Consider the following 27487-nt stretch of genomic DNA (forward strand, 5'->3'; position numbering starts at 1 on the left):
GGATTTGAGAGAGATTTAAAGAATAATCCTTCCGGATATCAGAGAGGGGCAGCCTTGGCACAGATCAAAAGAGAACTCTCTCTCCGAGTACAGATGGATGGAATTTAGGCTTGACATTTTCCATTTGCTCAGAGAATCAGTGGAATTGTATCATCTTGCCCCGTGTAATTGACAGATAATGACTAAATACTGTCCTGACAGTCTAGTTGCCATGGTTGTTACTACAGTACTTAGCAGTAGATTTGTCTTCATTTAACACAGATTCCATTTACACAGCTTGTCTTGTTTAGGGCACCTTGTACTCCATCTGTACTACGGCCCAAGTGCCCTAAACAGTGCTCCACACTCCTTCTGCAAGCACACAAACATTACATTGTACTGTGTACACTTTGCTGTATTCTGTGCATGACAAATAAACTGATGTACACATGTCCATGCAACTGAACACACACGGTCTCCCATTGCGGATGTAGCAAGTCTCATTGCCCTCTGTCGAGAAAGTAGAGCAGCTCATTTTTCAAGCTGACAGAGTAGCAGCAGCTCCACCTCCACTTCCCCATGGAAGCCCTTCTCTAATGGACATTAGCCTGCAAATTAACCTCCATGCCGTCGCCTTAATGATCATTGCTTTAGCATTAACTTACAATCACTACCGTGCTAACGCGCCTACCTTCTCAAAACCTGGTGGCAGTCTGCTCTGCCGTGCTCAGCTAATGAAGGCTTCCCAGAGGCCTCATCCAGACCTCTATGTTCTCAACATCATTAGCCTCAACACATACGTAACGCCCCACTGGATAATGTCTCTGCCATTGAAAAGCTTTAAGGAGAAAATCTAGATTATAACTACAGCAATGAGTGCCATTTGACATTCTCACCCATGTCTGATCAGTCATCTCTACATGGGCGATTCCACACCAGCGTAGGTGGAAAATATTATGGGTATCTCAGATTGTTCTGCCAATTCTCACATAGAAACTTCATTGGGGGGGCAACACATATGTTTACATATCTTGCATTACTCATCTCATATGTATATACTGTATTCTATAATATTCTACTGTATCTTAGTCCATGCTGCTCTGTCATTGCTCGTCCATATATGTATACATTCTTAATTCCTTTCCTTACTTAGATTTGTGTGTATTGGGTATATGTTGTGAAATTGTTAGATATTACTTTGTTAGTTATTACAGCACTGTCGGAGCTAGAAGCACAAACTTTTCGCTACACCCGTAATAACATCTGCTAAACACGTGTATGTGACCAATAACATTTGATTTGGATGTTTGACTTGTTGGTTACATTTGTATCACTTTTTTTGTTGTTGTGAAAATCATGATGAAAATGGCTATTTTTGACCTATGATCCGTGAACCAGACGACACAGACATCTTGGTGTCATTATACTCCTTATAGTGTGCTCTAACATATGGAGTATGTCTAGATTCTGAAATACAAATTTTCACATTAATTTATTACATTACAAATATTAATATTAATATCTCAAAAGTACCCTTTTTGATTTTGTTCATTTTAAGACATTGTTTGGAATAATATACTCTACAAGTACATCAAATGTCCAGAGTGGGCTCTCTGCTAATTCTGAAGGTATCATACATTTTATGAGCACCACCAAACACAGTGAATGGGAAAATTGATTCAAAAGGGAACTCCCTCTGCTGGTGATTTGCTAAATGAGCAATCCTAATGGAGGGCTGTGATTGGTTAATAACCTATGTATAAAATGGGTCATATCATTAAAAGTACCAGAGAGCCCACTCTGGAAATGTGATGTGTTTGAAGAGTATATTGTTCCAAACAACAACAACAAAAAATATCCACCAATGCTGGCATGGAATCACCCTCATATGAGCTAGACTACGGGTATTCAACCGGGGGTCCGCGGAGGTTAATGAAGGGGGTACGTGAAAAGTAAATAATAAATATATATATATATATATATATATATATATATATATATATACACACACACATATACACACACACACACCCCCCTACCTACCTACAGAGTGTACGAAACATTAGGAACATCTGCTCTTTCCATGACAGACTGACCAGGTGAAAGCTATGATCCTTATTGATGTCAACTGTTAAATCCACTTAAAATCAGTGTACATGAAGGGGAGGAGACAGGTTAAAGAAGGATGTTTAAGCCTTGAGACATGGATTGTGTGTGTGCCATTCAGAGGGTGAATGGGCAAGACAAAATATTTAAGTGCCTTTGAACGGGGTATGGTAGTAGGTGCCAGGCGCACTGGTTTGAATGTGTCAAGAACTGCAATGCTGCTGAGTTTTTCACGCTCAACAGTTTCCCGTGTGTCAAGAATGGTCCACCACCCAAAGGACATCCAGCAAACTTGACAACTGTGGGAAGCATTGGAGTAAACATGGGCCAGCATCCCTGTGGAACGCTTGACACCTTGTAGAATCCATGCCCCGACGAATTGAGGCTGTTCTGAGGGCAAAAGGGGGTGCAACTCAATATTAGGAAGGTGTTCCTAACGTTTTGGCCACTCAGTGTGTGTGTGTGTGTACTGAACAAAAATATAAATGCAACATGTTGGTCACGTTTCATGAGCTGAAATAAAAGATCCCCAAAATTTTCCATACGCACAAAAAGCTTATTTTGCTCAAATTTTGTGCACAAATTTGTTTACATCCCTGTTAGTAAGCATTTCTCCTTTGCCAAGATAATCCATCCACCTCACAGGTGTGGCATATCAAGAAGCTGATTAAACGGCATGATAATTACACAGGTGCACCTTGTGCTGGGGACAATAAAAGGCCACTAAAATGTGCAGTTGTCACAGAACACAATGCCACAGACGTCTCAAGTTTGGAGGGAGAGTGCAATTGGCATGCTGACTGCAGGAATGTCCACCAGAGCTGTTGCCAGATAATTTATTTACCATAAGCCACTTCCAACGTCGTTTTTGAGAATTTGGCAGTACTTTCAACCAGCCTCACAACCGCAGACCACGTGTAACCACGCCAGTCCAGGACCTCCACATCTGGCTTCTTCACCTGCAGGATCGTCTGAGACCAGCCACCCAGACAGCTGATGAAACTGAGGAGTATTTCTGTGTAATAAAGCCCTTTTGTGGGGAGAAACTCATTCTGATTGGCCTGGCCTGGCTCCCAAGTGGATGGGCCTATGCCCTCCCAGGCCCACCCAAGGCTGTGCCCCTGCCCTGTCATGTGCCTGTCATGTAAATCTATAGATTAGGGCTTAATTAATTTATTTCAATTGACTGATTTCCTCATATGAATTGTAACTCAGTAAAATCAATGAAATTGTTGCGTTTATATTTTTGTTCAGTACGAGTGTATTTTTCCCCCTAAGGTTGATGAATATCACTAGCAACAGAATAAACACATTTTGAATTACATATCTATGGTAGAAAAGAGAATACCTTCTTTCTAATATTGAGCAAATTACACTCATTGGAGCCAATTATTACACGCGAATAGGCTACCAGTGTAGGTAAGCTTTCTTGACTTGGACATACCCTAACCTTTGTTTAACCAGCTAAACAGATGCTCTTAGTAAACATGTGTTTGGAGTTACCTTTCTAGCTAATAGGCTGTTAAGTGTTTACACTTCCTCTTCCAATTATAATGTGGGAAAGTCAAAATAATGAAAAACTATTTACCAAATCTATTCATTTTAAAATATTGATTACTTCTCTCTTCTCTTTTTGCTAACTTATGATGGGGGTCTCTGGGTCGCCGGTTTGCCTGGGAGGGGGTCCCTGGGAAAGAAAATGTTGAAGACCCCTGAACTAGACTATGCAGTCTGAATATAGGGCCTGTTGGATGGAAGGTCATGACCTTACTAATATAAGAACTAGAACGATACAGTTCACTACTTTGGAAGCCAGAGAAAAGACGTTTGTTCGAAACAAAGAACATTTATTGTCTAGTAATTTCATTCGATTTATATTAGCTAGCATTAAGACCATTTAGTGTTTTTCCTGGTTAGATTTTTTTCCATGTAAAAGACATACCAAACATTTCTGTTATTTCTAAAGCATTTACTGTAAGAAAAGAAATATATACACTTTTTTACAAACGCTCGACCGATAACAAAAAAACAAAGAGAATAAAACTGAACTAATCACACGATAGTGGACATGTAGGATGGGACACGGTACTAGGGTGAAAGGTCAGAGTGGGGGCTCATGTCTGGCAGAAAAGCAGGCTGGGGTCAGAGGTTAGGGGTCACAAAGGGTAGAGGTCACCAGGCCATTCACATTCTTTGTCTGTCAAAATAAAAACTACAACGCTGTTAATTCGGCATCTCTGAGGTTTCGGTCCGTCTTGCTGTCTGTCTGTCCATCAGTCATTGTTCTGGGGGCTCTGCCCATGGTAATGCATATAGAATGTTCTGTAGGATCAACTGACCCAGGGTCTGCTGTAGGACAGTAGAAAGGTCACATATATAGAATGCTCTGTAGGATCCCCTGACCCAGGGGAGATGTAGGACAGTAGAAAGCCACTTTGGTTTGTCAGTGGCCGACCCGCTCACTAGTGCAGTCTAGTAGATTACTTCATAGACAGTGGCCTTCTTATCTCCAGAACCTGTAACTATATACTTATCATCGACTGAGATGTCACAGCTAAGCACCGACGAAGACTCCTTCGACTACAGAAGCGGAGAGAGAGGTAGAGAGAGAACGAGAGAGAGGGAGGGAAAGAGAGGGGAGAAAGATATAGAGAGGGAAAGATTAGTGAAAGCTTAACACCCAGCCTTGACACAAGATCAATAAAATGTGTCGGTAGGTAGGCTGTCAGAGAGAACAGATGGTTGTCCAAGTGGACAGGTGTGTGTGTACCTGGAATATACTGGCTCCGTACGGTGTCCTCCACGCATTCAGCAGGTTATCCTTCCCTGTGCTCACAAACCATTTACCTGGAGGCAGAGAGAGAGAGCGAGGCAGCGAGAGAGGCAGAGAGAGAGAGAGAGGCAGAGAGAGAGAGAGAGAGAGGCAGAGAGCGAGAGAGGCAGAGAGCGAGAGAGAGAGAGAGGCAGAGAGCGAGAGCGAGAGAGAGGCAGAGAGCGAGAGAGAGAGAGGCAGAGAGCGAGAGCGAGAGAGGCAGAGAGCGAGAGAGAGAGAGGCAGAGAGGCAGAGAGCGAGAGAGGCAGAGAGCGAGAGAGGCAGAGAGCGAGAGAGGCAGAGGCAGAGAGAGAGAGAGAGAGAGAGAGAGAGGGGCAGAGGCAGAGAGAGAGAGAGAGAGAGAGAGAGAGAGAGAGAGAGAGAGAGAGAGAGAGAGAGAGAGAGAGAGAGAGAGAGAGAGAGAGAGAGAGAGAGAGAGAGAGAGGCAGAGGCAGAGAGAGAGGCAGAGGCAGAGGCAGAGAGAGAGAGAGAGAGAGGCAGAGAGCGAGAGAGAGAGGCAGAGAGCGAGAGAGAGAGTGGCAGAGAGAGAGAGAGAGGCAGAGAGAGAGAGAGGCAGAGAGAGAGAGAGCGAGAGGCAGGGAGCGAGAGAGAGAGAGAGAGAGAGGCAGGGAGCGAGAGAGAGAGAGAGAGAGAGTGGCAGGGAGCGAGAGAGAGAGAGGCAGGGAGCGAGAGAGAGAGAGAGAGGCAGGGAGCGAGAGAGAGAGAGAGAGAGGCAGGGAGCGAGAGAGAGAGAGAGAGAGGCAGGGAGCGAGAGAGAGGCAGGGAGCGAGAGAGAGAGGCAGGGAGCGAGAGAGAGGTGAGTAATCGCTGTTCTGATGTCCAGAAGCTCTTTTCGATCATAAGAGCAGCAACATATGTTATACAGTGAGGGAAAAAAGTATTTGATCCCCTGCTGATTTTGTACGTTTGCCCACTGACAAAGACGTGATCAGTCTATAATTTTAATGGTAGGTTTATTTGAACAGTGAGAGACAGAATAACAACAAACTAATCCAGAAAAATCCAGAAAAACAAATGTCAAAAATGTTATAAATTGATTTGCATTTTAATGAGGGAAATAAGTATTGGACCCCTCTGCAAAACATGACTTAGTACTTGGTGGCAAAACCCTTGTTGGCAATCACAAGGTCAGACGTTTCTTGTAGTAGGCCACCAGGTTTGCACACATCTCAGGAGGGATTTTGTCCCACTCCTCTTTGCAGATCTTCTCCAAGTCATTAAGGTTTCGAGGCTGACGTTTGGCAACTCGAACCTTCAGCTCCCTCCACAGATTTTCTATGGGATTAAGGTCTGGAGACTGGCTAGGCCACTCCAGGACCTTAATGTGCTTCTTCTTGAGCCACTCCTTTGTTGCCTTGGCCGTGTGTTTTGGGTAATTGTCATGCTGGAATACCCATCCACGACCCATTTTCAATGCCCTGGCTGAGGGAAGGAGGTTCTCACCCAGGATTTGACGGTACATGGCCCCGTCCATCGTCCCTTTGATGCGGTGAAGTTATCCTGTCCCCTTAGCAGAAAAACACCCCCAAAGCATAATATTTCCACCTCCATGTTTGACGGTGGGGATGGTGTTCTTGGGGTCATAGGCAGCATTCCTCCTCCTCCACCAAACACGGCGAGTTGAGTTGATGCCAAAGAGCTCCATTTTGGTCTCATCTGACCACAACACTTTCACCCAGTTCTCCTCTGAATCATTCAGATGTTCATTGGCAAACTTCAGACGGGGATGTATATGTGCTTTCTTGAGCAGGGGGACCTTGCGGGCGCTGCAGGATTTCAGTCCTTCACAGCGTAGTGTGTTACCAATTGTTTTCTTGGTGACTATGGTCCCAGCTGCCTTGAGATCATTGACAAGATCCTCCCGTGTAGTTCTGGGCTGATTCCTCACCGTCCTCATGATCATTGCAACTTCACGAGGTGAGATCTTGCATGGAGCCCCAGGCCGAGGGAGATTGACAGTTCTTTTGTGTTTCTTCCATTTGCGAATAATCGCACCAACTGTTGTCACCTTCTCACCAAGCTGCTTGGCGATGGTCTTGTAGCCCATTCCAGCCTTGTGTAGGTCTACAATCTTGTCCCTGACATCCTTGGAGAGCTCTTTGGTCTTGGCCATGGTGGAGAGTTTGGAATCTGATTGATTGATTGCTTCTGTGGACAGGTGTCTTTTATACAGGTAATAAACTGAGATTAGGAGCACTCCCTTTAAGAGTGTGCTCCTAATCTCAGCTCGTTACCTGTATAAAAGACACCTGGGAGCCAGAAATCGTTCTGATTGAGAGGGGGTCAAATACTTATTTCCCTCATTTAAATGCAAATCAATTTATAACATTTTTGACATGCGTTTTTCTGGATTTTTTTGTTGTTATTCTGTCTCTCACTGTTCAAATAAACCTACCATTAAAATTAGACTGATCATTTCTTTGTCAGTGGGCAAACGTACAAAATCAGCAGGGGATCAAATACTTTTTTCCCTCACTGTACATCTCAGTTCAAAATGGAAAATGAACCACGGAGAAGCAAAACATTTGGGGGGGCAGTTCCATCAGTTAGGAGGTGCCAATTTAACCCCAGGATACAGGGAGACAAAATACCATATCAGACATATCAGACATTAAAGTTACTGTACACAGCTAACAAGAATAGGTCATACTTTGCGTTCCAAAATGGCACCCTATTCTTTTATAGTGCACTACTTTCTGACCAGAGCCCTATGGGCCATGTTCAAAAGTAGTGCACTACAAACGGAATAGGGTGCCATTTGAGACGCAGTCGTACACAGAGATCTGGAGACATGGTCTTACCACAGGAGGCAAACTGGAGGGAGAGCACACAGCTCTCGTGGAGGTGCAGCTGGTACTTGTCTGGCTTGGTGACATGGAGCACCTCTACGTTACTGCTCTCCATCCCCACTGCCAGCCACTCTCCCGTCGGACAGTACCCCAGAGAGAAGATCTAGACAAAGTCAAGGGCAGAGGGGAAAACCTCCTCAGTGTGTGGGAGAGAGAGTGTGTGAGAGAGAGAGAGTGAGCGTGTGAGAGTGTGTGTGTGTGTGTGTGTGTGTGTCAGTGATGAAGTGTTTAAAAAAATTAACTAGGTGGGTCAACACTGATTGCCGTTTGCGCTATTGAAAGAAAAGTATCGCTCGCTATATTTTCAATGCATTTTTTTAACGTAACAGGTGGGTAAATGCTTGGTGAGAGACCAGCTGATGTCTTGCACTAACCGCTAACCTCCAGGACTTGTTTCAATAGCATCTCTGCTAGCACACAGCTGTGGCTAATGTAATAATAATAATATGCCATTTCGCAGACGCTTTTATCCAAAGCGACTTACAGTCATGTGTGCATACATTTTTATGTATGGGTGGTCCCGGGGATCGAACCCACTACCCTAGCGTTACAACCGCCATGCTCTACCAATTGAGCTACAGAGGACCACAATGTCATGTAAATAACATGTAAACTAACAGAGGACTGCCCCACCTGCCACAACAAGCAACCCAGTCTTTTCCCCTTTACAATTCACTTCTTAGGTATTAAGCTAATAGCCTCCTGCTCCGGGCCAAACCTGTTAATACACTCTATTGTGCTGGCTATTGTAACCTGTGATATGTGATAAGTCCTGCATTACTATGGATACTCCTGTTACACAAGGACGTCCTAAACAACACACCGTTGCAAGGTGAAAATGAGCTGCGACCAAAGTGCATGAGATCTTTCGTCACCAGTGATGTGAGATGCCTGTGTGTGTGTGTGTGTGTGTGTGTGTGTGTGTGTGTGTGTGTGTGTGTGTGTCAACCTGTGGTTTCAAGTCGTGCTGCTGGAGCTGTTGTGTCGCTCAGGTGTGTGTGTGTGTGTGTGTGTGTGTGTGTGTACCTGTGAGGTGAAGTCGTGCTGCTGCAGCTGGCGTCCCTCCCTCAGGTCCCAGGATCGAACAGTGTTGTCCAGCCCCCCCGTCCACAGCTTGGTCCCATCGTTGGAGATGTCAATACAGCTGGCTCCGTCGGTGTGGCCCTGGAACTGCCTGCGGTGGACAACACACACATTAAAAACAGATATGTTATCAAATACTGTATGTGGTCCTGTGTGGCCCAGTTGGTAGAGCAAGGCGCTTGCAACGCCAAGGTTTGTGGGTTCAATTCCCGCTGGGGCCACCCATATCAAAATGTATGCATGCATGATTAAGTCGCTTTAGATAAAAGTATTTGCTAAATGGTATATTATATAAATTCATAACACGCTCAAATACACACACAAATGGTATACGACCCTCTCAAGCACACATGTAAATATACTGTACACTCAGAGATAAAACGTGAACATATACAGGTAACTGCCAAAATAAAGGAAACCCCAGAGTAATGTATAGAAAAGGAAACCCTAGAGTAATGTATAGAAAAGGAAACCCCAGAGTAATGTATAGAAAAGGAAACCCTAGAGTAATGTATAGAAAAGGAAACCCTAGAGTAATGTATAGAAAAGGAAACCCTAGAGTAATGTATAGAAAAGGAAACCCTAGAGTAATGTATAGAAAAGTCCAGTTGCCCAATATTTTGTCTACCATGGCTAGAAGAGATCTCAGTGACTTTGAAAGAGGGGTCTCAAAGGAGCATAGTGTGTGAGTGTCTGTCTCAGTTATCAGATCTCAACCCAATTGAACACTTATGGGAGATTCTGGAGCGGTGCCTGAGACAGCGTTTTCCACCACCATCAACAAAACACCAATGATGGAATTTACTGTGGAAGAATGATGTCGCATCCCTCCAATAGAGTTCCAGACACTTGTAGAATCTATGCCAAGGTGCATTGAAGCTGCTCTGGTGGCCCAATGCTAGAGGTTGACATGGGATCAGCACTCCGGCAGGAATGGGAGTGTGGGGGGGGGTTAGAAATATGTAATGTGTGGAGCATTTCATCAATTAAGCTGTGTAGGCCTAATATATAGTGGACTTCATAAAAATAAAAAGCATTCCCCCCTCAACCCTCCCCACCCCACTTCAGTTGTAGCCAGTCACTACTTTACCTCAGAGGTCAACGTACATCAGAGAATGACGAAACATTCGAGAGAGGAATTGCAACGTCTTGTTGCAGCCAAGGACCCATCACTAACATTAGAGCCGTTGAAAAGGAAACAGCAATGTTTTAGCTAAATTTGATAGAGTTGTCTTTGCCGAGCAATTACACAACTGACTGACTGTGGTTGTTATCAGCTGTGTGTGCAGGGCAGGCTACCGTCATGAGCAGCAGCCAACCGGAGCAGTTGCCATGTCTACTCACACACAGAGCAGCTAACGGAGAAAGTCATTTCTGCATGTAAAAATGAGCATGGGACGGGAGAGGGAAGTTCCGTGGTTATATAACTGCTGCGGGATCAGGACAGTATGGGAATTTTCTTTACAGGACAAGACGGGACAGGAATGAATTTTCACTCCCGTGTCAACCTCTACCCAACGCCCTATTAAGATGCTTTATGTTCGTGATTCCTTTATTTTGGCAGTTACCTGTACAAACATTCATGTGTATTCACTCAAGGAAAGAAGTTGCCCTTAACCACAGATCTAGGATCAGAGAACCCTACACTCAATCTTAACCATTAGCGGGATATTACAATAGCTGACCCTGGACCTGTGGTTACTAAAGGCTATTAATTTCTACCTATTCCCTACTGGCCATGTATTCTCCTCCCAGTGTTCCTTACCTAACCAGGGTCTGGTTGTGCAGGTCCCAGACGGCGATGTTCCCGTCACTGCAGCAGGAGAAGCAGACCTTGGAGTCGGGGGAGATGGCCAGGGCGTAGCAGGCAGGGGCAGAGGAGGTCAGCTCCGCCTTGATGCGCGGGGTGGGCGTCGCCAGGTCCCAGATTGACAGCGTGCTGGCCTCGCCCCCCACAATGAGCGTCCGGCCGTCGGGGAGCAGCCGGCACGAGCGGATGTAGTTGTCTCGGTTCTGACACACACACACACACACACTTATTTTGGGCCTCTAATACACAAACGATGTAACAGTGGTGGGTAGGTATATATTTAGAGCATGTGACAGATTTCTCTCTCAGACACCCCCCCCCCCCCCGGTGGGGTTGGTTGGTGCACGATGCACCAACTGTGTGATTTTGGATAAAAGCATGTATATTTGTGTGTGTGCGTGTAGCACTCACCAGGCAGTCCAGTTGGGACACGGGACTCTTGTTGCCAGGGTGACTGATGTCCCAGACCTTGACGCAGCCCTTGCCACCCGTGTAGACGTGGCGCGTGGGATTACTGATGGTGACGGCACACACCACCTCGCCGTGGTTCAGAGTGTTGATCTGGCGAGCATGGCGTGGGATGCCCGGGCCCACCAGGGCGTCCGGAGGGAAGGGCACCGGTTGCATCTGTCCATCGGCGCTAACGTGGAAAGAGTAGGCCCTGAGAGGAGGATGAGGTGAAGGAGGAAGAGGAGGGAAGGTGGAATTAAGGCATGGAATACATTTGAGATACAGTGAGCTCCAAAAGTATTCACTGTCCCCGCACACTCACGGTTTGCCTCCAGGGATGGCTGATAAACTGGGGGGCATTCCAGGGACTCTCATGTGAGGATGAGGGTCAAAGCCCACCTGAGGGAGAACACAGAGAGAGGGATGAGTACACACTCATAAAGAGCCATGGGCACACACACACACACACACACACACCAGAGAAATGAGGTCAGTTGACACCGCATTGGGTCCTACGTGAACACAGACACTTAGCCGTTTAGACACACAATGAGCACAGATTATGGACTCAGATTGACTGAATAAGCGAACACTCGGCCACTCGGCCACCCACCATAGGGGAGCGTCCGTACGCGGCCACAGCGACGGCAGCCGCAGCACTCATCTGGGGGGACATGTTGTGGAGGCCGGCGTATGCGGCGCCTGCCAGCTCCCCGTTCATGGCGGCGTGGGGAAGCATTCCGAAAGGCCCAGGGTACGACCCTGGCACCGCCAGCGGGGTCCGCAGACCAGCAGCTAAGGGGTACACAGGAGCTGTTGTCAGATGGGTTAAAACAACTGGAACTGGATTCAGTCACGCCAAAACGCATCAAGGCATCATTAAGTTTTTGCTCTGTACTGAAAGCACTCCATCTTGAAAACTTGACTGCTGAAATGCATTGTATTAACAAAGGACCAATGAAAAAAAATACCAAAGGAGTGTAGAATCCCTAACAAAAACCAATGTATACTAGTAGGTTGCCTGTCCTATACATTCAACATTTTATTCATTTAGCAGACACTCTTCTCCAGAGCGACTTACAGGAGCAATTAGGTTTAAGTGCTTTGCTTTAGATGCACAGACAGATTTTTCACCATGCCGGCTCTGGGATTAGAACCAGCGACCTTTCAGTTACTGGCCAAACGCTCTTAATGCTAGGCTACCTGCCGCCTTATAGGCTGTTAGGAAGGGTTGGAAATGGCACCGAGGTCAATTCAAAGGTGTGACTTTTTTTCCTCTTACTAGGTGGGTGAGGTAGGTCCATGGAGGGGGGCTTGGATAGGCTTGGTCGGAGAGTGGGCGTGGCGCTGGGTCCTGGGGTGGCGTCTCCTCTGGGAGTAGGCGTGCTCGACTTCAGCCCAGGCGTACCCGGCTTATCACGCTGCCATGGAAACACACAGAGGCATTCGTTACCCAGATATCACACCATTAAAGAGAGAGACAAATTAAGAGATGGAATGAGAGAAAGAGGGTAAGAGATTATATATTTGCCGCTCTTTAGAGGGAAATGGGAAGGTCAATTGTGTGTGTTTCTGTGATCCAGCATTAAAGCCTTGTTTAGACATAATTGGGTTAGGTGTATTGAGAGCTTTGGCCACACCCACCATTCCCATCTCTTTGGACTTGAGGGAGGAAGAGCTTGCAGATGAGGCTGTGGAGGCGGGGCTACAGGAGGGGTCCTTCTTCAGGAGGCGTGTCTTGTCCAGCCCATTCTCCCTGGGGGATGGCAGGCGCGTTCCATGCGGGGAGGCAGGGTCCTGGGGGTGGGGGGGGATAGGTTAATTCACACACTGACTCACTCAGCGCCCCACTTTCCCCCATGTGGAATAATAGTCTGCATCCTAAAGAGCACCCCATTTCCTATTTAGTGCACTACTTTTGACTAGGACCCATATGACATCCATAGAGTCTATCTATCTTTGAGCTATCTAGCGAGGCCTAACAGAACATTCATAGACAGGCATGTACACGTCAGAAAGACACACGTTACCTCATTGGAGACATCCACCACCAGGTTGTCATCACTCTTCTCCCCATCACTATCCTGTGGGGACAAACAGGGTGTCAGTCACCACACACACACACACACACACACACATCACCCTCACAGCTGCTGCTTACATAATGACTGGAGTCCTTGTCCTCCACTTTCCTCTTCTTGGTGTCGTTGGAGAATTCTGGTCCGTTGCGCCGCTTGTCTGAGTTCCGCAAACTGTCAGCAACCAGCAGGGTATTACTCTGCCAAAGACAGGAAGGGGGGGGGGGGGGTGAGGAAATAGCAGAAGACATGACATTCTACAGGCCACTCCTGGGTGAAGTTTCCCCTAGGTACAGATCCAGGATCAGCTTCCCTTCTCCCAATCCTAACCTTAACCACTAGTGGGGAAATCAGCATCTACATCAGGGCTCTCCAACCCTGTTCCTGGAGAGAGACCCTCCTGTAGGTTTTCACTCCAACCCTGTTCCTGGAGAGAGACCCTCCTGTAGGTTTTCACTCCAACCCTGTTCCTGGAGAGAGACCCTCCTGTAGGTTTTCACTCCAACCCTAATCTAGCGCACCTGATTCTAATAATTTGCTGGTTGATAAGCTGAATCAGGTTAGTTAAAACTGGAGTTGGAGTGAAAACCTACAGGAGTGTGTCTCAGAACCCTAGACTACAGCACCTTCACCCTCCAGGCCAGGGGCAGGTGGGGCTGTCTGTCAGTCTTCAGTCACAGTGGTGGTGGTGGGCTGACACACGGCAGAGAAGACGCTGATTAGAGCAGTTCTGCCGCTTTATCAGTGCTCCCTCTCCTGGCCCTGTCCAGCTTTTACCACTGTAGCTAAAGGGCAGTGTGTGTGATTCACTTCCACAACCCCCTCCCCTCCCCTGGCTCCCCTGACTAACAGATCCCATTGTGTGTGGATTAGCCCATCATGTTGGAGTCCATTTAGGCCTGACGCTGTCAATGAAATGTGCATCCAGGAGCCGCAGAAAACACACACAGAGGACCAATAGACAGGCAGGGCCAGGGGCCTCCTCCCCCCCAGCCAAAGGCTCCTTCACGCCCTGCCTCTCAGGGGAACATTATTTAAAGGCTTTAGAAAGCGCTGACCCACAAAACACAAGCAATTTCCCCACTGTCTCTCAGGTCATGACGCTCTAGCTCCCCCCCCCCCCCCCCACCAGCAGCCGTATTAAACACAATGAGGCCCTTTAAGCGCAGGATCAGCAGAGTGGGGGGAGGGGCAATCTGCTCACTGAGGTGTTTAATACACACAACAATGGCGAGAGCTCCTGTTATTGTGTGTGTGTGTGCGTGTACACGTCTGTGTACGTGCGTGTGTGTGTGTGCCAGCTCTGCTAAAGCCCTCATTTGGAGAGCGAGCCAAACAGACCAGGGCAGATCCAGGCCAATCCAGTAACGGCAGGCAGACCAACACCCCAGCACCCTGCCATAATGTTAACCTCAGAGGAAAACACACACACACACACACACACACACACTTAAAAGCCATGGATGCATGTCTAAATGTGTAAATGAAGGCCAGTTTGATGTGAGAATGAGGGAGGTGAATCAAAGCAAGGACGGTGGGTGGCACAGAGCTGTGTCTGTGTGTGAGAAAGATAGTGAGTGGGCTTAGGGAATGATTAGCAGGGGTTAAGATCAAAAGTGCTAAGGGGGAAACTAGATGGATTGTGCTTTGTGGTGCAAAGTAGCATCAGGTCCCCTAGCAACCAGGGACTAGTTGACTCTCTCGTATCATCTCATCTAGGAGGGGTATGATGCTTCATTTCAGGTATTTAGCTCGCGCTCGTCGAGGCTGCAGCCAGAGGTAACAGGAAGTACTTACTGTGCCTGGCTCTCGCTCTGTTCCCATAGCAACGATGACACACAGCATCAAGGTGTCGAGGACACCAGGGCGGCACGGAAAACACACGAAAAGAAATGGAGAGAAAAATAAAATAATTAGAATCCTGAGCCGTGCACTTGTTGTTTTCAGTATATTTATTATTAACAAACCCAATGATGACACAGTCCAGTCCGTTCTACTCTACTATGTGGGCGGGCCAGACAGACTCCTCCTCAGATGCAGGCCCAGCAACAAGGCCGGGTGGGTCTCACCTCTCAGGTGCTCGACCTCCACTGGGTGTTTCTTGTCCTCTTTGCTGGCCAGGTGGGGCGGCGGCGCCCCCAGGGCACTGGACAGGGCGAGCAGACTGGCCCCTCCTCCCAAATGGGCCTGGTGGAGCCCCGCGGGGTGGGGGGTGAGGGGGACATGGGAGCCGTGCGCGTGGGACAGGTGCTGCTGCTACAGGAGAGAGGTGCAATCAATTACTAATCCAAAATCAATCAATATTCCCCAATCCACTTGAAAAGGGTGTCAATCAATACAACCAGCCATTAACAGACTGATGGAGCAGAGTGATCAATGTGAAAATCTAGAGGAATTCATGATCCTTCAGTGTTTCACCCAGAGCAGCTTTCTACGATGTGGCCTTCTCACAAATAATGGCAGAGCCATAAACCTCTCCCTTCAACACACACTCTATATTTCTAAACACACACACACAAATACTGAACAATACTGACAGCTGGGATCACAGCCCAGAGCCTGAAGAGGGAGGGAGGGAGGAGGGGGTTGGAGAGCCCCAGCTGCTGCCTGCGAGCCAGGCAGGGAGGGCGGGAGGGGGGGGGGGGGGGCTCTGGTGGATTGGGGGCGTTTAGCTGTCAGGTCTCGGTCTCTTTCACACCAAATCAGGCGCTCGTCTGAGCGTGAAATGCCTTTGTGTTCCAAAACATCATTATTGCGTCTTCAGACAGTAGCCGCAGGAATCAAACCTCTGAGATTTGCCGCGGGGGAGAGGGGGAGGGAGGGTCTCAGCAGGAGAGTGGGGGAGGGGCGGTGGTGAAGGTCAACCCTCCTCTTTATCTCTAATTGACTAAGCCACCCCACCCCACCCCCCCACCCCTCAGAACCACAGGAGAGAGACGCCACAGCACTCTAACCCCATACCTACTCTTTCACAGTGTTAATCCCTAGGCTTGCCCGCCAAACACACACACATACCACCGAGCCCTTGTTCGATGTGCCAAAACAGCATGGCAAAGGGCGCTCGCTCGCGCGCACACACACACACACACACACACACACACACACACACACACACACACACACACACACCTCCCCCCACTGGTGAGAGTAAATGGAGGGGAAGTATTGGTGGAGGCGGGGGGAGCCTGTGTGTCAGGGGGTGTTAGGGTGAGCCGGAGAGGGAGCAGGGAGGGTGTCCATGCTTCATTACACTCATTTAACACACACAAACACGTTGACTGACAGCTTGGTGGGGGGGACCAGACTCTCAAACCCACTTTATACACTCTGGAATCCTGCAATTAAGACTCAAATGGCAACCGCCACAGCCATCAAACCCACCTCACCCACCACCTCCCCCCTCTTCCAAAGCCTCACAGAACCGTTGAGAAAATCCAAACAGCCAACACACAGCAGCAGCTACACATGTTGTTATGGTTACCAAACACAGCAGCAGCTACACATGTTGTTATGGTTACCAAACACAGCAGCAGCTACACATGTTGTTATGGTTACCAAACACAGCAGCAGCTACGCATGTTGTTATGGTTACCAAACACAGCAGCAGCTACGCATGTTGTTATGGTTACCAAACACAGCAGCAGCTACGCATGTTGTTATGGTTACCAAACACAGCAGCAGCTACGCATGTTGTTATGGTTACCAAACACAGCAGCAGCTACGCATGTTGTTATGGTTACCAAACACAGCAGCAGCTACGCATGTTGTTATGGTTACCAAACACAGCAGCAGCTACGCATGTTGTTATGGTTACCAAACACAGCAGGAGCTACGCCTGTTGTTATGGTTACCAAACACAGCAGCAGCTACACCTGTTGTTATGGTTACCAAACACAGCAGCAGCTACGCATGTTGTTATGGTTACCAAACACAGCAGCAGCTACGCATGTTGTTATGGTTACCAAACACAGCAGCAGCTACGCATGTTGTTATGGTTACCAAACACAGCAGCAGCTACGCATGTTGTTATGGCTACCAAACACAGCAGCAGCTACACCTGTTGTTATGGTTACCAAACACAGCAGCAGCTACACATGATGTTATGGTTACCAAACACAGCAGCAGCTACACATGTTGTTATGGTTACCAAACACAGCAGCAGCATATCCTGATAAAGAACTGTCACAGACATGTCGACATTTCACTAATAGCATGTCACACATACACACACACACAGTACACACACACACAGACAAAGGAAGTTGCAGTAGAGTGTATTTACAGTGGGTGGTAGACCGGGAAGTCCCCGTACCCCAATGATGGCGTTGAGTTCAGCCATGGTGACCTGCTTGGCTCTCTCTACCGCCTGGACCACCTGCTGCTGGTGCTGCATGGGCACAGTTACACACAGCGTTACGCACAGCGTTACACACAGCGTTACGCACAGCGTTACACACGTAATATCCTGGGCCTACTACACGAAATGAATTGACTACATACAAGCACACACACTTACCTCCTGTGAGAGGAAGGGGATGACTTGTGCACAGATGGTGTTGAGCCTCTTGGCAATCTCTGTCTGTTGAAGAGTAGAGAGAGGATGGACGGATCAGTATGGGTAGTGCAGTGACCATCACAGCTTAGAAGATACATCCAGCAGTGCCTAGGGGCCGTCGGATCTAAAAACATTCCCGATTGTATTCACACAGCCATGTGCAGGTCAACTCCAGCTGGGGTTTATTCATTAGTGCACACCGTAGCAAAACATTTTGAAATCGAGAGTTTCTTACTGGACTAGTTCAGGTATGTCCCTCCCCGTTTGGTTCCTAATGAATACACCCCAGGTCAACTGCACACGATATCCTATATACAGTGGGGAGAACAAGTATTTGATACACTGCCGATTTTGCAGGTTTTCCTACTTACAAAGCATGTAGAGGTCTGTAATTTTTATCATAGGTACACTTCAACCGTGAGAGACGGAATCTAAAACAAAAATCCAGAAAATCACATTGTATGATTTTTAAGTAATTAATTTGCATTTTATTGCATGACATAAGTATTTGATCACCTACCAACCAGTAAGAATTCCGTCTCTCACAGACCTGTTAGTTTTTCTTTAAGAAGCCCTCCTGTTCTCCACTCATTACCTGTATTAACTGCACCTGTTTGAACTCGTTACCTGTATAAAAGACACCTGTCCACACACTCAATCAAACAGACTCCAACCTCTCCACAATGGCCAAGACCAGAGAGCTGTGTAAGGACATCAGGGATAAAATTGTAGACCTGCACAAGGCTGGGATGGGCTACAGGACAATAGGCAACCAGCTTGGTGAGAAGGCAACAACTGTTGGCGCAATTATTAGAAAATGGAAGAAGTTCAAAATGACGGTCAATCACCCTCGGTCTGGGGCTCCATGCAAGATCTCACCTCGTGGGGCATCAATGATCATGAGGAAGGTGAGGGATCAGCCCAGAACTACACGGCAGGACCTGGTCAATGACCTGAAGAGAGCTGGGACCACAGTCTCAAAGAAAACCATTAGTAACACACTACGCCATCATGGATTAAAATCCTGCAGCGCACGCAAGGTCCCCCTGCTCAAGCCAGCGCATGTCCAGGCCCGTCTGAAGTTTGCCAATGACCATCTGGATGATCCAGAGGAGGAATGGTAGAAGGTCATGTGGTCTGATGAGACAAAAATAGAGCTTTTTGGTCTAAACTCCACTCGCCGTGTTTGGAGGAAGAAGAAGGATGAGTACAACCCCAAGAACACCATCCCAACCGTGAAGCATGGAGGTGAAAACATCATTCTTTGGGGATGCTTTTCTGCAAAGGGGACAGGACGACTGCACCGTATTGAGGGGAGGATGGATGGGGCCATGTATCGCGAGATCTTGGCCAACAACCTCCTTCCCTCAGTAAGAGCATTGAAGATGGGTCGTGGCTGGGTCTTCCAGCATGACAACGACCCGAAACACACAGCCAGGGCAACTAAGGAGTGGCTCCGTAAGAAGCATTCCTAGCCAGTCTCCAGACCTGAACCCAATAGAAAATCTTTGGAGGGAGCTGAAAGTCCGTATTGCCCAGCGACAGCCCCGAAACCTGAAGGATCTGGAGAAGGTCTGTATGGAGGTGTGGGCCAAAATCCCTGCTGCAATGTGTGCAAACCTGGTCAAGACCTACAGGAAACGTATGATCTCTGTAATTGCAAACAAAGGTTTCTGTACCAAATATTAAGTTATGCTTTTCTGATGTATCAAATACTTATGTCATGCAATAAAATGCAAATTAATTACTTAAAAATCATACAATGTGATTTTCTGGATTTTTGTTTTTTAGATTCCGTCTCTCACAGTTGAAGTGTACCTATGATAAAAATTACAGACCTCTACATGCTTTGTAAGTAGGAAAACCTGCAAAATCGGCAGTGTATCAAATACTTGTTCTCCCCACTGTATATATGATTAAATATCGTGATATTTGACATTGACAATATAGCGTGATGGTTAAGACTATACTCTATTTGAACTTTACAAATTCAAACTGTGCAGTTTTATCAGATAGGCTGTATTAATATGTTGAAAATAAAGTCTAAATGAATTAACTAAGCCTTCTTTTTTTGTCATACTAAGATTATTTAAAGCTGCAATATGTAACTTTTTGGGCAATCCTACCATATTCAAATAGAAATGTGAGTTATAGGTCTGTCATTCTCATTGAAAGCAAGTCTAAGAAGCGGTAAATCTGTTCTATGTGCGCTAGTTCTATGCTTCCCGTTCTTAAGTTTAATCTTTGCATCTTTTACTTTTGGTTTTGTACACCAGCTTCAAACAGCTGAAAATACAATATTTTTGGTTATGGAAAATATATTTCACAGCGGTTTAGATGGTACAATGATTCTCTACACTATACTTGCTTATTTTGTCACATAAACTGACGTTTTAGCAACCAGGAAATAGTGGAGCGATCATAGTAATGAGAATGCGACTATAATATCGTAAATAAAAACAAACATTTGAATTATTTAGTCATTAACATTGCAAAACGATTATATCGAATATCGTATATTTGGAGAAGCATATCGTAGAAGAGGTCTGCTCAAATATTGCCCAACCCTAGTGTGTATGTAATGCTGGAGAGTTGCTGAAGGATAGCCAGACTTTCAGGACCAACTGCCGCTATCTGTCAAGATATAGGATCAATGCACACTGCTATCTTGGTCCAGGTCTCTCTTGAAAAATATATGTTTTTATCTCATTGAGACCAACCAAGTTAAATAAAGGCTAAATAAAATGTTAAAAAGTCAATATGGGTATGAGTGACTCCATAAACAATTCACTGGAGAGAGGGCTAGTTAACAGCTTGCTGCCTGCCACAGTTCTCAGAAAACACATGACCACCATACACACACACACACACACTGCAATGAATCATACCGAGGCTCCTGCCTTGCTATCATGTTAGCCTTAGATTAAGTTTCCCCCTCTGCCTCGCTCCTATTCCCATCGGCGCTTTAAGATAATCTCATCACTCCTAATTTCATTTGGTCCCACTCATATCCATGGCTGGGCATCCGGCCCCCGGAGGTGACTGCGATTGGCTGGATACCCTATACCCCCACGGAGGCTGCAAATCAGATGATGCAGCTCAAATTACATATCGCCCAATCAAATTGATCTGAGGCGGGTCAGGGTGCAGGGGGAATTAGAGGAGCCTCCGAACGCACTAATAGGACATCACACACCCCCATTTTCTTTTGAAAAGCGAGTGAGAAATGGAGTCAGGGCCCAGGGGCCGTATGTATCAAGCTTCTCAGAGCAGGAGTGCTGACCTAGATCAGACGCTTGATACATACAGATCTCCATGATATCAGATGCAGGCTACATTATCAGAAGAGTTCCTCCAGCCAATCTTCTAGCAGCCCAGCCATTGGCCCCGTCCTCACCGCCTTACCGTTAGCACACCTGCTGCTGCCTGCTGTCTAGCTCCTAGAACCACAGCAGCTCGCCCAGAATACGCCTGTGAGCCAAGAAAATACCTGCTTCTCCCACTGTGCTTTTCCAGAAGGGAAGCAGCATCTCTGAGGGGTATTCTTAGCCGGCAGATAGGTGCTGCAGGCCGGGAATAGGCTGAGTTCCAAGACACATTGGGCTAAACCCACAGGAGAGCGTTAACAGGGATTCATTAAGGAACGGTTAAGGGAATCATTGCGTGACTCAGAGCCTGGGGCCCAAGTGGGTCAGAGGAGCCAGGAAATCAATGGACCAATAAAAGTCACTCACCTCGCCTGTCTCTTACCCAACCACACCCCAGAAGACAGACATCATGGTGGTTATCACACATGCCAGGGGCTTACAATGAAAGGACGGCCTTTGGTCATGTAGCAGACTTCTGCTCTGATTCTGAACAATAACACTAACTAGTGTGTTCAACTACGGTAGTAGGTGACACGACGAACCGCACATTGAAATCACGGCGAGTTGTCGAGTCATCAGCTAGGATAACAGTGACGAGGGCCTGCAGGTCTGAGGGCGTGACCTGAGCAACAGGGTTCTGCCAGGAGAGAGAGAGAGAGAGCCCTACAGGGACTAGGACATGTTGAATGCCAGATCCACCCTGAACCCCCAGGCACTTCTGGATCTGTAATACACCTGAGGACTGGATAGGCTAAACTTCCCCCTAGCCTATCAGAGGGCAAGATGGAGCTAGGCCTAATACCATACTGCTTCATGAAACCTGAATCAATCCGTTAAGGTCTACGTGCGTAGGTGTAGGGGTTAAGGATAGGTTTGGAATTCAGCCCCAATACCCTAATAAGAGCAGCAGGAGAATGGGTCGGCACTCCACTCCACTCTCCTCCAACTCCATTCAATCAGGCAGCGGAGCAGACAGAAGGGAGGCTCCAAGGGGAGGCCCTATTAGGCCTGGGGCTGGAGTAGCCAGAGCAACTGGCTACGGTGTGGCGGGGCAGGGATACAGCACTCACAATACGACCCTCTACAGAGACAATGAGCAGAAATGGCATCTCCCCCACAATAGGAGGCATGCATTGCTATCAGAACGAGAGGGGAGAGAGACAGAGGGAAAGAGAGATGGAAAGACAGAGGGAAAGAGAGAGCTAGAACACACATAATCCTTCCTCAGCAAACCACCCAGGCTATTCCACCTCCAATTTCCTCTGTCCTGACCAATCGATTTCTGTGGTAATTACTGGTAAATGCTGTGAGCCAGAGTGCTCTGTTCCTGTGGGGCAAGCTGGTGTGTGTGTGTGTGTGTGTGTGTGTGTGTGTGTGTGTATCGAGGAAGAGTGCTCCTCTGCATTTTCTCGATAAAGGGCTCTGTGATTGATTCCTATGCCCTCCCCAGCCCAGCCTCTTCAATGCAATAAAACAGGCTACTCCCCCAGACAGTACCAATCAATCAACAGAGTAATTCATCCTGCCTCTGGGCTCGTACCACCAGGTCTAACTAGAGAGAGAAACAGAGCACCATCCATCACTAATGAACCCTCACTCTAACACAACTTCCCTGGCAGGCTAAAAGCCCATTCCCTGCGTGAACACACACACTATAGGAAAGAGTAAGAGCGAGTGTGAGCAAGGCTTACCTGTTTGTGCATTTCAATGTTCAGCCCGTAAGACATTTCATAGTACTGTGGATGACAGAGTTGTAATCATTAGGATAACAGTATATTTCCCTTTCCTACATCTCAAAGTAGTCTGCTTATTGGAGAGGGCTAGTTAACAGCTTTACCTCTTCAAAGAGTATCGTAAGGCATCTCAGTCAGTCTCCCCCCACTTGTGTTTTTCTACTGGCACTAACTTGGCTGATAAGTTCTTTGAGGAAAAATGTACTTACTACAACTGTGATATGTGGTTGTCTCACCTAGCTACTTAAGATGAATTCCCTAACTGTAAGTCACTCTGGATAAGGGCATCTGCTAAACGACTAAAATGTAAAAAGGACAAAACAACCTCAGAATGTTGATGTAGAGTACCAGTCAAAAGTTTGGACACACCTACTCATTCCAGAGTTTCTTTATTTTTACTATTTTCTACATTGTAAAATAATAGTGAAGACATCAAAACTATGAAATAACACATATGGAATCATGTAGTAATGAAAAAAAGTGTTAAATCAAAATATATTTGAGATTTTTCAAAGTAGCCACCCTTTGCCTTGATGATAGCCTTGTACACTCTTGGCATTCTCTCAACCAGCTTAATGAGGTAGTCACCTGGAATGCATTTAATTTAACAGGTGTGCTTTGTTAAAAGTTAATTTGTGGAATTTCTTTCCGTTTGAGACAATCAGTTGTGTTGTGACAAGGTAGGGGTGGTATACAGAAGATAGGCCTATTTGGTAAAAGACCAAGTCCATATTATGGAAAGAACAGCTCAAATAAGCAAAGAGAAACGACAGTCCATCATTACTTTAAGACATGAACGTCAGTCAATACGGAACATTTCAAGAACTTTGAAAGTTTCTTCAAGTGCAGTCGCAAAAACCAAAGCGCTATGATGAAACTGGCTCTCATGAGGACCGCCATAGGAAAGGAATACCCAGAGTTACCTCTGCTGCAGAGGATAAGTTAATTAGAGTTACCAGCCTCAGAAATTGCAGCCCAAATAAATGCTTCACAGAGTTCAAGTAACATACACATCTCAACATCAACTGTTCAGAGGAGACTGCGTGAATCAGGCCAACATTGTCGAATTGCTGCAAAGAAACCACTACTAAAGGACACCAATAAAAATAAGAGACTTGCTTGGGCCAAGAAACACGAGCAATGGACATTAAACCGGTGGAAATCTGTCCTTTGGTCTGATGAGTCCAAATTTGAGATATTTGGTTCCAACCGCCGTGTCTTTGTGAGACGCAGAGTAGGTGAACGGATGATCTCCGCATGTGTGGTTCACATCATGAAGCATGGAGGAGGTAATGTGATTGTGTGGGGGTGCTTTGCTGGTGACACTGTCAGTGATATATTTAGAATTCAAGGCACGCTTAACCAGCATGGCTACCACAGCATTCTGCAGCGATACGCCATCCCATCTGGTTTGCGCTTAGCGGGACTATAATTTGTTTTTCAACAGGACAATGACCCAACACACCTCCAGGCTGTGTAAGGGCTATTTGACCAATAAGGAGAGTGATGGAGTGCTGCATCAGATGACCTGGCTCAGCATATGTGGGAACTCCTTCAAGACTGTTGGAAAAGCATTCCAGGTGAAGCTGGTTGAGAGAATGCCAAGAGTGTGCAAAGCTGTCATCAAGGCAAAGGGTGGCTACTTTGAAGAATCTCAAATATAAATTATATTTTGATTTGTTTAACACTTTTATGGTTACTACATGATTCCATGTGTTATTTCATAGTTTTGATGTCTTCACTATTATTCTACAATGTAGAAAATAGTAAATATAAAGAAAAACTCTTGAATAAGTAGGTGTGTCCAAACCTTTGACTGGTACTGTATATATTGAGATAATGTAGTGGAAATCAATGTGTGTGTGTGTGGGCGTAGGCCTGTTTATGTGTGTAAGTTGACAGTATGCTTGCAATGTGGCAATAGTATATTTCCAGACAGTGGTAGTGCGTTAACATCTCGAGTGTGTTATTTGGACTCACCATAACATAGTGCCTCTGCATCTCTGTCTTCTCACTGGCCAGCTTCTCACACTCCAGTTTCAAACTGCCGAGGACAGACACACTATCAAAATAAAACAGGACGCCACATAGCCACCACCACCAATCCTGAACCCGTACCCAGAAGACATTCCAAATGTAGTTCAGATAAACGTATCTAATATGGCCTATAGGGCAGAGGGGCATGGTCTGGAAAACCTCTTGGAATCATGCAAGACCAATATTTGTTTACCTGCTGCATGGGCCATTAAGATGTTCTAGGTCATATGGCTATAATAGCAGCAGTCTAGCCTACTGCCTGCTACTGTTATCATGCAGGGCATTTCATCACTCTCCTCTCCCCCTCCCCACTCCCACATATGGCAACATGCACAGTTGCACACATGGGAAAATAAGCGGTGATTTATGAAAATCTGACCCCCAACTCTACCCTCTGGCTTAAACACATCAGCATGGCTTAGACCTACCACAGTCTGAGCACAAAAAGTTTGACATCTTGGCCTCTGAGTTTATCGGGGTGGGTGGGTTGTGTGTGTGTGGGTCTTGTGAGTGTGTGTGGTTAACAGCCACTCACCTGTGGTACTGGGCTTGGAGGAACTGGAACTCCTCTTTGATGCGGTCCAGTGACTCTGGAATGGTGAATTTGAAAGGTTGGCCCGGGGCCTGGTGGGGCGTCTACCAAAATAAAAAAGGCACATCACTCAATACCTGACCGTTTGTTTCTGCATTTCATTAAACATTTAAAAGACGTTAGATGTAGGCTAATTAGCAGTGAATTACACAAAACACCAATACAGCATCCAAGTGCGATGTGCGCCCAGCCCCAATTACTGGGAGTGCATCATGTTAAACTCATTACAGAACTGTTACAGGCTGACAGCCGCTAAGCCAAAGACAAACAAAGGAGCTTCGCCCGACATCCGCGACCGACCCGCCATCGCCGGCATACAGGGCTTTACAGATGGGCAAATGGTTCGACGTGACAAATGAGTGCAGAGAACCTGCGGATGGGGGATGCGTTTCACTGGCCAACCTTACCGGGTGTCGACCCTGGGGGAACATCGTTCTACCTCCGCAGATGTCCTCTTCCTAAAAAACCGTCTGGTATCAAAATAGGGACCGGCGTGGGGATGCTCCAGTTTACGATAAATGCATCCTAGGTCCTTCCGAGACTGGCCGTAAAATGACAGAAAACGTCCGACCGTTTGTCCTCCTAGATCTCCGTTCAACTCCTCAACAGCGGTGCTCCGGCGACTGATGCGCGGAAGAATACCTTTCTCTTTCTTTACTCCAGCATACGACCATGTATCAACCGTAAAAACAAGGGAGACGGGTCATCCAGAGGAGAAAAAAAGAGTAGTCGTCCTCTGTTGTAGGCTGTGTGATCCTGTCCACACAGCAATATCCGAAACTCCAGTTGTAGTCAACAGAGCCAAGACCACAACGCGCTCAGTGAAGAAGGGTAGGCTACTAGAACAAATCCACAGAAGTTAATTGTAATGAAGAGTTCCCACTTGACTTGCCGTGGGAGCTTGTGGTGAATGCTCAGCATAAATTACTATTCGTATCTGAAGAATAGACTGTACTCGATGAAACGTGAGATTAGAAAATACTTCAGTCTAAGAAAGGTTTCGTAAGGGGAAAATGTTGTTAGTTTTGAAAATAACGACTCCCACTATCAGCGCAACAATGTAGCGTCAAGCCTCGCTTTACCCCAATGGCAACTTTCTCACGCGGTTTCACACTCCCCCAGCTAACCAGAAAAGGAACTGCCCCCGAAAATGTGCACGGGCCAATAGAGATTGTCTTTCCACGTGGGATAATGACGCATTATGTAGAATCCACCAATAGATTTTCTCTAAATGGTTTCAAGTCTGTCGATTATTTTGAGCAACACAGACACCAGCCAATCCGAGTGACGGTTAGGTTTAGCGAGGAGTGCAGCACAAGGTGGCTAGTGTACTGGAGAGTGACAGATCTCAGCTGTCAATCAAAGTAACGTGGTGACATTAGCGGTCCTTAAAGACACACACACACACACACACACACACACACACACACACACACACAAATAAACTATTCCATTAAAGATATTTTGTATCACTGCCCTTTCCCCTGCTATAGTTATGTGTTTTGAAAAGGACAACTCCTGTGTAAAATAATTCCAGGTTATCCTGTAGGTTCAGCATGGGAACCCATGGCTTCCTGTCCTGTCCTGTCCTGTGCAAGGCTCCAAGAGTGCGGTGACCTGCCCTGACCTCTGGCTCATCTGGGTCCATAGGGGAGATGCACGTGACCCAGCGTGACCTTTCCATCACATAGTCTGGTGGCCGATGATGTAGAGCTGCAGCGGCTTCACTGTCAGTCTGACCTCCAGGAGGATTGAGGGGATTCTATTAAGCTGTCCCGGGCGCACGGGTAGGCGTAGTTTGCACCGGATGAAAAGTGATTGCATTCGTTTTGGAAGCGGGTTGCATCCCGGGCATGAGCTGGCTGTCCCGTTACGGCCAATGGTGAAAAAGTGACGTAGGTTAGCATGTGGATCTGTGGAGGCTGCTGAGGGGAGGACGGCTCACAATAATGGCTGGAACGAAGTGAATGGAATGGCATCAAACACATGGAAACCATTTGATACCATTCCACTA

At 46.7% G+C, this 27487-nt stretch overlaps 1 protein-coding gene across 3 annotated transcripts; it reads right to left on the bottom strand.

Moving 5' to 3' along the window:
• Positions 1-3917: 3917 nt before the first annotated feature.
• LOC311141884 (transducin-like enhancer protein 1) lies at positions 3918-26561 on the bottom strand. Of its 3 annotated transcripts, none has more exons than XM_084177382.1 (20): positions 25881-26561; positions 25417-25517; positions 24825-24888; positions 22803-22847; positions 17705-17767; positions 17471-17575; positions 15258-15441; positions 14986-15002; positions 13272-13388; positions 13141-13194; positions 12755-12907; positions 12393-12531; positions 11724-11905; positions 11433-11509; positions 11072-11321; positions 10616-10863; positions 8794-8941; positions 7720-7870; positions 4856-4932; positions 3918-4665 (listed from the first exon to the last, which is right to left on the bottom strand). In XM_084177382.1, exons 1-20 carry the CDS (start codon positions 25902-25904, stop codon positions 4558-4560), a joined length of 2307 nt encoding a protein of 768 aa, XP_084033508.1. In that variant the 5' UTR covers positions 25905-26561; the 3' UTR covers positions 3918-4557. The 3 variants fall into 3 exon arrangements, with proteins under 3 accessions (XP_084033508.1, XP_084033507.1, XP_084033506.1); XM_084177381.1 differs by having other exon boundaries at positions 15258-15444; XM_084177380.1 differs by having other exon boundaries at positions 11724-11923; positions 15258-15444.
• Positions 26562-27487: the final 926 nt, after the last annotated feature.

The sequence above is a fragment of the Coregonus lavaretus genome (genome assembly GCF_964263955.1).
Source record: "Coregonus lavaretus genome assembly, chromosome: 14".
NCBI lineage: Eukaryota > Metazoa > Chordata > Actinopteri > Salmoniformes > Salmonidae > Coregonus > Coregonus lavaretus.